At 47.7% G+C, this 13,784-nt stretch overlaps 1 protein-coding gene across 6 annotated transcripts in view; it reads left to right on the plus strand.

Annotated features, from left to right (window-relative positions):
• The first annotated feature begins 1,587 nt into the window (after positions 1-1,587).
• Positions 1,588-13,784, plus strand: part of NR4A3 (nuclear receptor subfamily 4 group A member 3) — a 29,496-nt gene continuing 17,299 nt past the window's right edge. The window contains exons 1-5 of one of the 6 annotated variants that reach the window (XM_051812728.1): positions 1,588-3,232; positions 4,319-4,480; positions 7,053-7,939; positions 10,161-10,290; positions 11,242-11,414. In XM_051812728.1, the coding sequence (XP_051668688.1) occupies positions 3,202-3,232; positions 4,319-4,480; positions 7,053-7,939; positions 10,161-10,290; positions 11,242-11,414 (1,383 nt within the window). In that variant the 5' untranslated portion in view covers positions 1,588-3,201. Of the gene's footprint in view, positions 4,481-7,052; positions 7,940-10,160; positions 10,291-11,241; positions 11,415-13,784 lie in introns of all 6 variants that reach the window. The other 5 variants (XM_051812725.1, XM_051812730.1, XM_051812726.1 and 2 more) reach the window with 5 other exon arrangements.

The raw sequence follows: 13,784 nt of genomic DNA on the forward strand, positions 1-13,784 counted from the left end.
CAGCCCCGCCGCGCCCCGCCCCGCCGTGCGGGGCCCGCCGCGTCCTGTGCGTGGATTGGCCGCGGCGGCGGCACGAGGGTGGTGACGTGGGCGCGCGGGCCGGGCCCCGCCGGGGGCCGGCGGCGGCTGCAGGGGGAGCGCGGCCGCGCGGGGAGCCCGGCGGGATCCCCCGCGGGGGGAGCGGGGCCTGGCAGCGCCGCCGGCATGGCCGGCAGGCAGGGAGGGAAGGGAGGGAGGGAGGGAGGGACGCCCCGGCGCCCGCGAGGGGACGGCGAGCACCGCCTCGGGAAGAGGATCCCGGTCTCGGACGCGACCGCGGGTCCGCGGCGTCCGCCGAGTGCTGTGCCAGCCCCAGCTTCGCCTCCCGGGTTCCGCGGCTGTGCCGGTGGCGGGCTGGTGCATCGAGAGGCAAAGCGAAAGTGCCGCCGCCGCCGGTCGCTCCTCCTCGGGGCGGCGGGCACCTCGCCCGCCCCCGGTCCCCGTCCGTCGAGACAGCTCGCCTGGCGGAGCCCCTCCGTGCGAGGCACAGCCGCGGCACTGGCCGGCACGGCCGCGGTGACGGCCGCGGTGACAGCCGCGGCCATCCCGGCTGCCGGCAGCGGATGTAAACACGGCACCGGGCAAGGCGGCGGGGGGCCCATCCGCCCCAAGCCCGGTGCCCCGGACAGGCACACGGACACAGGCAGACACCCACAGACACAGGTACACAGACTGACAGACACAGGCACACACGGGCGGGAGCCAGGACGCTCTCAGGGCCGCTCGCACGAGTGCCCGCTCTGTGAGCGGCGCCTCCCCGCAACCTGCTCCTTGCTCCTGCGCACTGGAAAGTTTCGAAAGAAAAGAAAAGAAGGGGGGAGAAAAAAAAAATGGTAGAAGAGGGAAAAATAGGCGGAAAGAAAGTAAGGAAAAAAAAGTAAAAATGAAAAAAAAAAAAAAACAAACGGAAAAAGGTAAAAAGTGAAAAAAAGTGAAAGAAACCTTTAATAATTCATACTGAAACTGCAACTAAGTAACTAAGCCAAGCTCTTCTCATTTGAGCCACTTCAGTAAAGATATATTAACGTTGTTATTGTAATAATAATAATAATAATAATAATAATAATAATAAATATTTGACTTGGGAGCGACTCGCCAGGCTGTGGCAGGCTGCCGGCCCCGAGGCGGCCGGCCGGCCGGCCGGCTAACCCCGTCCCGCTGCCGGCAGCTCTGCCGGCGGCTCCGCACCTCGGCGCGGCTGTGCGCGGCTGTGCAGGGCTCGGCGCGGTGCGGCGGGAGCGCGGCGCACACACTGGGGCGGGGGGGGGTCAGTAGCGTCAGGCTCCCATGGCGTCACTATTGACGTTTCGCATTCCAGCCGCTCTATGGAGAGGCCGCTAGGGCTCCTCTCACATAAATGACGTTCAGAGAGAGGGAGCGGGAGAGCAGCGCAGAGAGGCGCCTCCGTCCCCTCTCTCCGGCGCAGGCACACGCGCACCTCGGGGCACTCGCACCGGGACACGGGCACAGGTCCCGGCCCGGCTCCCGCCGCACACACACACAAAGGCACATCGCGGCGGCGGCGGCGGCGGCCGCTCGGCATCCCTCGCCCGCCCGCCTGTTCACTCCCTCCCTCCGCCCGGGGACGGGCTCCTGGCTCCTCAGGCTTTTGCAATCCTTTTCCATGCCTCGGGATAACGCACCCTCCGGACCTGCAGCTACCGGGAGTCTGAGGGATTTTGTGTCTCGGGTCCTGCCGCTGGACAGCGCCTACACGCGCCTTTAAGGAAGCGGGCACCTACAAACTAGATGTAAAGACGGAACCTCCACAGCAACCGAGTACGTATGCGAGTGAGCGGGAGCGGCTACGGGAGAGGGACAACGCGGCGTGTCCCCACTCCGTGAAAGTTGTGCCGCCGGGGTAGATAGATGCTGGGGAGATGCCGGCGGCGGGCGATGTGGCTCAAGCCGACGCGCTGCCGTGCCGGGCTCTCGCTGAAACTTTTCCCTCACCTTCCCCCCCCACCTCCCCCATCCTCCCCGTGGATGCTCATTTGTCGCTCGACTTCCGAGACTCCCTGCCGGCTCGGCAACTCCCGTCGTGCCCGGGGCACCGCTGCCCCTCGCAAACGGGAGGGCTGTGGTTGAGAGGAGCGGGAGCCGGAGCCGGTGATACTAAGGTATTTCTGCTAGTTGTTGTCATGGAAATGATGCTGCCGGCGGCGGCGGGGAGTTTACGGCGCCGGTGATGAATGGCAGCAATTTGTCTCTTTCCTTTAGCCGCGCTTGGGAAATAGGTGGTTCTGTTTGCACAAGTTCAACTGTCTAATGGGGACGGCGGGGCAGGTTGAGCATATCTCACTTTGGGAGTCAGCAGCCCCCCTCGGCAGCCCGAAGAGCTCGCCCAAGAGGTAATTGCTGGAATGTGACATATTTTATTGAAATGAGTTGGGATGTTTGCTCGGCACGTCTGCCGGGCATCTGCTCCTAGGAAATGTACATTTTTCCCTTCGGAGGTCAGGAGCGTTAACGAGGGGCCGCGGTGCCCCAGCACGGGCGGTACCGTGCGGAGAGGCTGGGCTCCGCCGCCGCTGCCCCGCTCCCTGCCCCAGCGGCGCTTCTCGCCTTTGCCTTCTCGCCTTAATAGCTGCGAAAGAAGTTTCAATCTTGGAAAGAGGCGACAAAGCGCGGGCGCTGGGTTGTGATATTATGTCGGGGGACGGTTATCAGGGCAGCATTATCGCGATACTCTGTCCCGGGCGGAGATGCGGCTCACCTTAGCGCGGCTACTTAAAAACGCTGTTACTTAACTCGCAATTTTTGGATACGATGGATTCCGTGCGAGGATATTTCCCAGGGAAAGGGCGGAAAACGCTGTTTTATATAGGGAGGCTGGTGTGTTGGGATAGGATTTTTTTCTCCAGGAAAAAAAAGTTTGGGAATGAATCGCTAACTTTTATCCAAGCCGCTTCACTCGATTACATTCTTCGTCCTATTTTTCTCTCCTCCGTGGAGACCGTTGTATGCTGGAGTCAAGCCCCGATAAAAAACAATGGACTAAACCAGACCAGACGGTTTCTTCGGAGGTGAATCTCACCCGATCTCGTGGATATTTGCTGGAGTGACCGTGCGGCTCGGGGCGATCCCTCCCCCCTCCAAAAAAAAAAAAAAAAATCACCAGCTTACCGGCGGTGGAAATCGAGCTCGAAACTTTTTAATTGAATGGAGCTTCCCCCTCCGCAGTCCCTCCCGGGTAAATGAAGGTTTCGAAACTCGCCTGAAGAAGTCACAATCACAATGGAGTATTTCACGGTTTCCTCCTCGTATTACAGGGTGGGGAGGGGTGTCACTCGGGGCTGAATGTAAAGTGCATGGAGGAAGAAAAGAGCTTTGACAAGGGTAGTTATTTCCTCGTAATTTACAGCCCTTACGGCCCTGCGCTCCTGGCTCGAGCGGCGGCAGCCCGGAGGGGTGCTGCGTGGTTAAAAGCGCAGCGAGTGTCTCTAGGTAACCGGCGGCTCAGGGGGGGCAGAGGAGCCCTAGGGCGCTCCGCGCCGAGCGGGAAGCCGCCTCGCAGGAGCTCGGGAGGGAACAAAACCCTCGGGAGAAAAAGGGATGAGCTGACAGGCACTTATCATCCCGGGAGCTGGCGGGGGTTCAAAGGCGAGGGGCGCGGGGAAGGCAAGAGAAAGACAAGGAGAGAGAGTCTCCGGGGAGCGGCTCTCGTAGGCAGGGGCCGGCGCGGCCGCGCATCTCTCGTGCTGCCGCGGAGCCCCGGCCGAGCTCGCAGGATCCAGAGGGTCGGGGGTAGGCGGCGGGGCTGCGCTCCCAGCCCCGCGCCCGCGATGGAGGAGCGGAGCCCGGAGACACCGCGGGCTAGCCGGGATGTCAGGGTAACCACGTCTGGCCGGTACCTTGAATAGAAACTTCCAGCCTGCTTCCACACCCGGTCCCTGCCCCCCAACAAGAGAAAGTTCTCGCGGGAAAGTGGACGCTCGGGGATGATGCCCCGCTTGTTGTAGTCACTCCGCCCCGGGTTGTCCTCTTGCCTTCCCCAGGCTCCTAGCTCGGAGAACAAACTGTCGACTCCGTTGTCCCAGCCCGGTGCTCTCTGCCTTTTGTGTGATGAGGGAGCGGGAGCCGGCAGGAATGCGCTCACCGTCCAGCTCCCCCTTCCCACCCGCGGGGCGAGGTGGGGGGTTGCCGTGCGAGCGCGGGGGAAGTCCCCCCATGTCCCCCCGGAGCGCCTCGCCGGGGGGGAGGTGGGGGGGCGCCCCTCTAACCCCCTGGGCTCCGCCACCCTCTGACTGTGCCTTGTCTCCCCGCCGCCGGCGGACAGAGCCCGGGTCGGAAGAGCGCCCCCCGCCCAGGCCAGGCCCCGGGCCCGCCCCCGCAGAGAGGTCCCAGCCGGCACCCACCCCGCCGCCGCCGCCGCCGCCGCCCGCCGCCGCCTCCGTCCGCACCTCCAGCCCCACCATTCAGCGCGCAAGATACCCGCCAGGTAAGCTGCCGCCCCGGGGAAGGAGAGGGAGGATGGGGAGAAGGGAGGGGTTGCGAGAGCTCCTGCCACGGCCCCTACCCTTCCCGAGTCCCTCTGGCATCATAGGACCCCGACGTCGCGGGGCGTTTAAATCCCAAAAGGATGAAGGAAGAGGCTGCCTTTTGGCACAGCGCTTTTGGCGATGCCGTGCCTGGGCACGCGGGGGTTGCGAGCCCCCCGCCAAAGATTTAAGGAGAAGATGGGTGGGACTGCTAGTGTCCTTTTGAGGAGCCCAGCTTGCCTGGCGTTAAACTGGGCACCCCTTACCTCAAGTTCTCGAAAAGATAGCCGAATAGTATGTTAATAGCTCTCAGTGTCCCTATCCCGATTCTTTTACCCTTTCATTGGGCTTTGATGACAGGTTGCTGTTCAGAGCACCTCTCGTGGGCCTTTTTTTCTCTTTTTTTAATACTATTGGATAAAGAAGATAAAAAACCCAGGTTATTTGCTTTGCAGGGGAATTAATACTGCTGCCCTAAGTGGAAAAGTAGGGGTTAGAATTAGTCAAGTGCACTGGCAAAGAGCGAGGTAGGAGGAGTCCCACAGAGCCAGGAGAGACCAGACCTTTAGGTTAGGAATATTTTTTCAGTCTTCAGATCAGACTTATTTTAGACTTCTGTTTTTTCACTCCGCTTTGCACAGAATTCAGTGACATAACCCTGTTATGCTCAGAAAAATACAGGGAAAAAAGGCATAATAATCTGTTTCCCTGAACTCCTGCTCACTTTGTGAGCTAGCAAAAAAGCCTTATTCCTTCATAAAGCCATGAATCCACTTGTCCACTTGTCACATTATCTGTCTACTCACTCAGTTGTGTTCCTCAGTCAGTTTTTAGTGGAGAGGTGTGGAAAGAATTTCTTTCCCTTTTTATTTAATTAAGCACTAATCGCTATGTTTTAACAGACGGTCCTTAAACTAACAAATGATAGTGATAGGACTTGCCAGGAAATGTGTGTGCGTGGAATGGCATGGACAGAAATTGATAGGGAAAAAAAGAGAACAGTAGAATAATATATAAATAACGTTGGGAGGCAAGGCTTGGAAAAGGGTTGTCCGGCTTTTTTCTTCAAGCTTTTGGATTTATGAGCAGGAAGGTCTTAATTCAGGAAACAGCAACATTTTTTTTTCTCATTTTTTAATGTTTTCTTGAGAAGAAGAAAGATCTAAATGGTTTGTGACAGCATGATAATTGAAATCTGGTACTTAGTTTAAATATGTTTATCTGCAAAGTGGGCAGGAAAGAATTAAAAGTTGATTTTACACAAATTATTTGGATTCCTGCATGCCAGACTCAAATGAATATTTTAAAATTGTAAGTGAAAGGAGTTCTTAAAATAATGAGGAAAACCTCATTATTTTCGAGGCAGGTTTGTTGTTTTTTTTTTAGCATGAATTACTTCTCAAGTACTTTTGGAATATAAATTACCATGATTAAGAAGAGATGAACTGCACTTAATTTTGATATACATTTTATCCATATTTACTTTTCTCTTTGTGAGAAAATTTATACTAATTGACGCATTTTATTCCTCTGCTTTGGAACCAAAATACACAGCACACTTTTAATTTGGGTTGAAAATATTGAATCTCACAGTGTTTAGTCAGGCAAACCTCAATGAATTGCAGAACTGGGTCCATTATTTCCTGTGACCAGCAAATGAAATAGCAGACCAGTAGGAAATGTAAAAGAAAAAAACAATCAGATCTTTATAGCCAGGCACTGTGCTGCTTCAACCATCCCAGCTATCAGTGAACCACATTAACTTTTATGACTAATGGATAAAAACAACTCTATTAGTGGCCTCAACCTTGCTTTCCCATAAAAACAGAAATACCACATTTTTTTTATTTTTGCGGTGTACCTCCCGCTTTTTTAAGGATAACATTCTACTACAGATAAGCCTTAAAACTACTAATTAGACAGCAACCTTCAATTATTAACTGATCAGAAATATTCTTCAAAGGCCCAGAGTTGAATAAGCAAAATTGATCCTTGCAAGTCGGGAGTAGCAAACCCTGTGATTTGAGTAATTCCTCTGATATGCGATACAGATGCTTCTTCTTTTAAAATAAATATAATTTTTAATATTATGCATTTGATAATCTCATTTACCCTTCATGAAAATTTTACAGCATGATTGCACACATACTGAGATAGATTTAGAGTCATAAACTCTTCATTCTGCTTATCTAATTCTCATTGACACCTATGTATATTAAGCAGCAGATGTAGGGCAGCTTGAGATGGATTCTTCTCTCACTGACTCTGGTATAAAATTGAGTTTCTCCTGTGACTGGATGAGAGCAGGCTCCCTAATACCTAATACCTAGTCGACCCCTGATACATATTTCTTGTTGAAATGCAAAGGCTCGAGGCTAATTTAAATGCCCTCTGTCCAGGTGAGAACGGGAGCTGGATATCTTAACTGAGCTCTGAATTGTGGGAGAACTTCTAGGAAAGAAGTTTGTGAGGGCCCAGGCTATGGCTTTGGTGCACTGGGTTTGTTGTTAACGTCCCCCTTTGCCCTTGCAGATATGCCCTGTGTGCAAGCGCAGTATAGTCCTTCACCACCCGGTTCAAATTATGCATCTCAGACCTACGCGTATGGCTCGGAGTACAGCTCAGACATCATGAACCCTGACTATGCCAAGCTGACCATGGACCTGAGCAGTACCGAAATCACTGCCACTGCCACCACCTCCCTTCCCAGCTTCAGCACCTTTATGGAGGGTTATTCTGGCAGCTATGAGCTCAAGCCTTCCTGCCTCTACCAAATGCAATCTGCCTCCTCTGGCCAGAGGCCCCTCATAAAGATGGAAGACACCCGGCTGTCCCCATACCAGCCCTCACTGCCCCCATCCACAGATGAGGGGATGCCCAGCACTTCCATGTACTTCAAGCAATCTCCACCCTCCACTCCCACCACACCCGGCTTCCCCGCTCACCAGAGCCTGTGGGACGAACCTCCGCTGCAACCCACGCAGACCTGCCTGCCTCCTGGCCACCTGATGGACGCCACTCCCATGAAGACCGTGCCTCCACGCTTCCCTCTGTTCCACTTCAAGCACTCGCCTCCGCACACTCCGTCCGCGGCTGCCCACATGTGCTATGACCCTGCCTCCCTGAGCCTGCCCCTGGGCTCTGACAGACCCACCGCCAGCCAGGCTCCCATGGAGGGCCATTCCTACGGGCTCCACCTGGCCAAAAGACCAGCCTCCTTAGCCTTCTCACCGCTCGGCCTCAACGCAGCCACCTCCAGCCTGATGGGTGAGAGCAGCGGAAGTGGCAGCAGTGGCCTCCCGTCTCCACCCAGCAGGAGCTCTTCGTCTGGGGAAGGCACCTGCGCCGTCTGTGGAGATAATGCCGCCTGCCAGCACTACGGGGTGCGGACATGTGAGGGCTGCAAGGGCTTTTTCAAGGTGAGAGCTCTGCCGTTCCCTCCCCTCCCACTTCCTCCCAACTCACTTCCCTCCCCACCTGCCCCTGCATGCTCCTGGTCCTGACCTGGGGGTTCAGGGGCACTGTGTGTTAAAACTCAGGCCCCCCAGCAGGGTGGAATGGTCACCCACCCAAAGTTTTTGAAAAAGGCCAAAGCAAGCCCTCCGTAGGATAAAAGGATCAGCCAGTTTTAGCCGAGAAAAGGACATGGCAGTGAGCTGGGCAAACCATATCTCTGGTCTGCCAGCATTCTTCAACAGAGCACGGGTCACCCCTGTCTGAGCTATAAACTGCTTATATTCTGTAATGAAACTACCTGGAGTACATTCAATGTGGGTTTTACTCACTCACCCAGTCCAATTAAACATTGTTTTTCAGTGAGAAAAGAAACCCTGAAAGCGCAGAGTCCACCGGATGTTTTAGGCGATGGCAGCAGTGCCGTTTGTTGCCCTGGGGCAGTTGGGGTGAGGAGGGCTGCAGGGTGGGTCAGCACCAGGAAAAAACTGGTTTTACATATGGGACAAACCCAATGCACTTCTAGTTGCATTTGGTTGCTGCCTCGTTGTTACCCTTCAGTTCAGGAGCCCAGTGAGCCCTCACCAGTGGAAAGCTGATTGCAGAGCAGTGACTAAGCACCATGCAGAGTCCTGGTGCCTGCTCTGCAACAAAGGCAGCTTTGCAGCTGAATAACAACACAAATAACTTAAAGCAGTTTCTCAGTGGAAACTTTGTGCTTACATTTTTAGGAGTTGAATACGCCCTTTTGCTCCTAGATTTGGGTGCTTTGTAATTTCCATTCAGCAGTCTGAGCTCAGATTCCACCATTATTTTCAAAAATGGCTTAAGTGAAGAGCTTGGGATAGACTTTTGGTAGAATGGTTCTGGGCAGCAGGTTTAAGATTTGATACATTTGGGTTTGATTTGGTACATTCCTTACTGCTAAGATATCAGTCATGCCCCTGTTGTGGTAAAAGATACAACGGGGAAAAAAATCAGTCCCAAAATATTTGTGGGGAGGGTTTACAATATTTGTTTTATTATTGTAGGTGGAGCTGGCCATGTTACTTAATAATAATCCTTTGACAACATGGTAACATACACATCTGCTATAAAACTGATTTGTTATTTAAATATAACTAGAAGAGGGAACACAAATAACCTGGAAATAGCAACTCTTATGAGCCCAAACCTGCCACTGTGGCAATTAATAGCATATCCTTGATTTGTAACAGTATCTAGAGCTTATTCTGCAAAATTAAACTGTTTTCAGCTCCAAATCACAATGAACAATATTTGCTGGGTCTCTTATATTTAGTACATTGAAGCTGTTATTTGATAATGAACACAAATTATGAAATTTATGTATTATGCATTAATTTAATATTGAATGAAAATTTAATATTGAACATTGAGTAGATAAATTTGTTCCTGTTGTCTTTCTTGTTAATGTCTTTTTTGATGTTATTTATTGATTATTGTTATTTATTATATCTGATTTTAAGTGTGGAAACACAATACATTTTTACATCAACATTTGTTATATTCTTCCAAAGCTTACCAGGTTTTTACATATTTTAAATTTATTCTATATTTTTCAAGATCATTTTAGAGTTAATTAAATGTACATAACTACACTATAATTCTGTCTGGTTTTTTTTCCCCCAGGTCAGGCTAGCTTTCCCAGAATATTTAGCTAAACATATTTTGTAGGGGTTTCTGGTATTTTTATTTTTCTCCCTGATGATTTTAATGGCTAACCAAACCAGTTATTGTGGTATTTGACTAACAATAGTGATAGCAAGAGAAGTACATTGCAGATCATTTTGATTTTATTTTAATAAGGTCAGCAATAATCAAGGGAATGAACCAAGTAGAAAATTGTTCCCAAAGGGATATTAAAAGCGGAGATAATCTAATCCCCAAAGGTAGATGTGATGACCTGGTAATTTCAGATATGATTTTATCATTCAAAGTTGCCTGTCTCCAGAGACTTGCTTCAGAACAATCCTAGATGATTTTCATTGTCAGCAGCTAACACTAATAAAATTGTTTTTCCTGCAGGCTAGTGTGTTAGGAAATTAATTTTATCTAATTATATGAATTGCACTGTCACTTTTCATGTTGTAATTAAAACACATTTTGTCAGGTTCTAAGTTGCTCAAGAAACAATCAGTTTACTATACTTGTGTTGCATTTTCACAGAGAACAGTTCAGAAAAATGCAAAATATGTTTGTCTGGCAAATAAAAACTGTCCAGTGGACAAGAGACGTCGTAACAGATGCCAATACTGCCGATTTCAGAAGTGTCTCAGTGTCGGCATGGTTAAAGAAGGTAAGGACTATGGCTAGTATCATCCCAGAAACTGAAATATTATGTTTAATGAATCTGTGTGTGTGTGTGTGTGCGCACACATGCCAACATGGATGTCTTTACAATGAATTCAACAGTACTGGGATTCATAACTTACCCCAAATATGCCTATATGTAATAATGTATTGATTTTCTGCTTTTCACCCTTATTATCATATTTAGACTATAGACCCCAGAGTTCAAGAACAACAAGGTCACAAGAGGATAATTTGACACTGGTCAAAATGTCTCCTTTATTAACTTTGGATGCTGCTCGATAATGCTATTGGCTTCCCCCTGTTATCTCACCGGGGGCTGCACTGGATTGTGTGCATTTTGACATAGGATCTTGTTTCATTCTCATAAGCTGATTGTAAATTTGCAATTAATTTAAATGGAAACAGGATCAACTCATTAGTCCAAATTCTGCAAATATTTAAGTATGTGAGTAATATTGTGTGAGCAGTCCCATTGCAAATACTGACATGGATAATATGAGCTGTATAGCGTGACTATATTCAAATGCTTCAAGAAAACTAAAATTACTTTGAATGAACGACTCTGCCATTTAAAATGGACACTGGTAGTAGGAACACTAAAATTTATGCTTCACATTCAGGTTTCTTTCAGCAGTGGAATGTCATGGGCACACATATACGGGCACACAGACGTGCTGCAAGCAAAGCACGGACACCAGGAACACAGCTGGGCTTTCAGTAAGCAGCTACATTGCTGCTTATGGTCATAGGTCTGACACAGTTTTGGTGTCATTTGTGTTCCTTTGCAATTGAAGGCATCAAGAGCATGTGCTGAAACTGGAGAACACCCTTATTTTTGCTGTGCTGGCTACCATAAAAAAAGCAGAGTGTTCATTCTGATCCATTGTTTGCTGGTATTTTCACAACTGATTCTCTTGGGGTTTTCTCCCCCTAGTTGTCCGTACTGACAGCCTGAAAGGGAGAAGAGGTCGGCTGCCTTCCAAACCAAAGAGCCCCTTACAGCAAGAACCCTCCCAGCCCTCCCCACCTTCTCCTCCCATCAGCATGATGAATGCCCTCGTACGAGCTTTAACCGACTCCACGCCCAGGGAGCTTGACTATTCAAGAGTACGTCTCACTTTTCCTTCACTGTTTGCTTTCCGCTTAGAAATGATTTGTGAACTGCGTTTCTACTTGCCGGCTGTTTTTTGCTAAAATTAACTTAAGTGTGAAATTTGGATGAGGGTAGAAATTGGTCCAGCCAGTCATTGTCTTTTTGTGACAGGTGGACAATGAGAGGAATGGAAGTGCAGTAGAAATTAGTGTTAGTAACTGTTCACTGTGAGGATCTCAATCACAAAATCATATGCAGTATATTTGATGGGTGAGTGAAAGCAAAAATACGTGGATAAATAGAGCATTCTTGTTGCAAAAAGCCTGTGCCAAAACACTGGCAATGAGATTGATTAACCTACCAAACTCAGGAGCAGTACTCATATGTCCAATATCCTAACTTCCAGGTTCTGAAGCATAAAATTTAATAGTATTTCCCTAATATGCAGATATAAGGGCTGCACAATGGATTGGACCTGGATGGATAAGACCATTTCCATTGAAATCAGTATGAATTTTGCTGTTATTTAAATGGGACCAGGATTGGCTTTGGATACCCCAGCATGAATATTTCTTCAGTTAAATTCATGTTTTTAAAAAAATACCTTTTAAAATCAAAATTCTGAAAAAGTATCTCAGCAAAGCTTTACCAGAGTTTGTATATTTATTTACCCTTGTTCTTTAATGTATCATAGTTGCCATTTAAATATTCATGGAATATTTTGAAAGCTGATAAAAATGTTCTATGGTTATTAAAATACAGGGCATTGAAGTGGCTTGTTAAATACATTGTTTAGGCACATTGATATAAGAAAAGAAAAAAACAGAGCTAAGGAAAAATAAGATCAAATTCTTTCCCCTTAATGAAATATGATTACATCTGAGACTGTAAAAAATAGCAGCTATACTCAGACAATATATACATTGACCATTTATCACTTGTTGCTAAGTAATATTTAATCCTAAAACATATTTGATTGCAATATATAAAAATTGCATTATTCTGTTTTAGACTATACTTAAATATATAATTTAGTAATTTTAAGCATGCTGTAATATATTTCCTTCAAGCTAATATGTAAGTATTAAATCATATAGTTTTCCAAGTTATTATTAAGAATCTAGCTGTTCAACATCTGACAGCCTTCTAGGGGTAGAATGCATTAGCCAAATTTCCATGTACCTTAACTGACCCAGAATATCTCGGGGGTCATTCTGCTAATACTAAGATGTGTGACAAGCTGTGCTCTTTGACAGAAATCTGCTGGGTTCCACAGAATTGCAGACATATATTAGCCCAAGCCATGAAAGCAGTATCTAACCATAGGTTTTTATTTAGTTATTGATATAAAGTTCTTTTGCATTTACAAAAAACTGAAAACTATGTATTTCTATATGACTTTTTTCTTTATCCTGCAGTAATTATTCCTCTTTTAATGAAAACAGCCCATAGATTTAATTGCTGAACAATTCTGTTGGACATTACAGGAAGCATATGATTGACAGTATATTAATTTAGTCTTGGTATCTAAAAGATTAAGTATGATTGTCTGTTAGAACATATTAATATCTAAGTTTTTCTTTACAATAAAATATATAATAGTCTGTTATGTCCAGTGATACTGAAAACACCAAAATATTCTACAAGAAATTAATAGATTCTTACATTTTTCATAAACCCTTATATACTTATTTTGAAAAGTTAGGGGAAATCTTAACAAATGCTGTGTAAAAAACAAGATTAATTAAATAAGACATGCCATAAACACACTGCAATGCTAAAAAATTCCTTTGAAGAGTAATTGTGTACCTGTAAAGACTAACTTATGGCATGTTCAGTTAGGCTGTGACCCTGCTGAGCGCCGCAAATAGGCAGATCTGGAAACCTGGCTTTGGAATCAGTCCTGACACTTCTGCAGATATGACCTTAATGTTTAGCATGGTCTTCATGTTTACAAGCTGTAGTGTGTTGACTCTCTTAAAAATATTGATAAATGTTTCGGAGGGAAATGTCTATCCCTTCCCTCCCAAAAAACCCACACACACAGACACAGACACACACAAAAAAAACCAAAAAAAAAACCAACCCAAAAACTAAATTACATAAGCTACAAAATTTCACCAAAACATATTGGAAGCAATTCTGTTCAGAACATGGCTGCTTTTCATCTCAGCACTGGTTTTAACTTACCAGTCCAGAGCAGTAGTATATTTAGGTACTTGGTTTCAAAAGGCAATTGCCAAGGGCTGTAGTCTGGTCTCACGCCTGTTTACTAGTACAATTCCCTGAGTTCACACTTTTAAGTAAGTGAGATGAGAAACTGACCCTATATTTTGCCGTCCTTATTCATGGAGAATAGACACCAGCTTAAGTAGAAATGGTTG

The sequence above is a fragment of the Manacus candei genome, unplaced genomic scaffold (genome assembly GCF_025592945.1).
Source record: "Manacus candei isolate 608988 ecotype Guabito, Panama unplaced genomic scaffold, ASM2559294v1 h1tg000088l, whole genome shotgun sequence".
Taxonomy (NCBI): Eukaryota; Metazoa; Chordata; class Aves; order Passeriformes; family Pipridae; genus Manacus; species Manacus candei.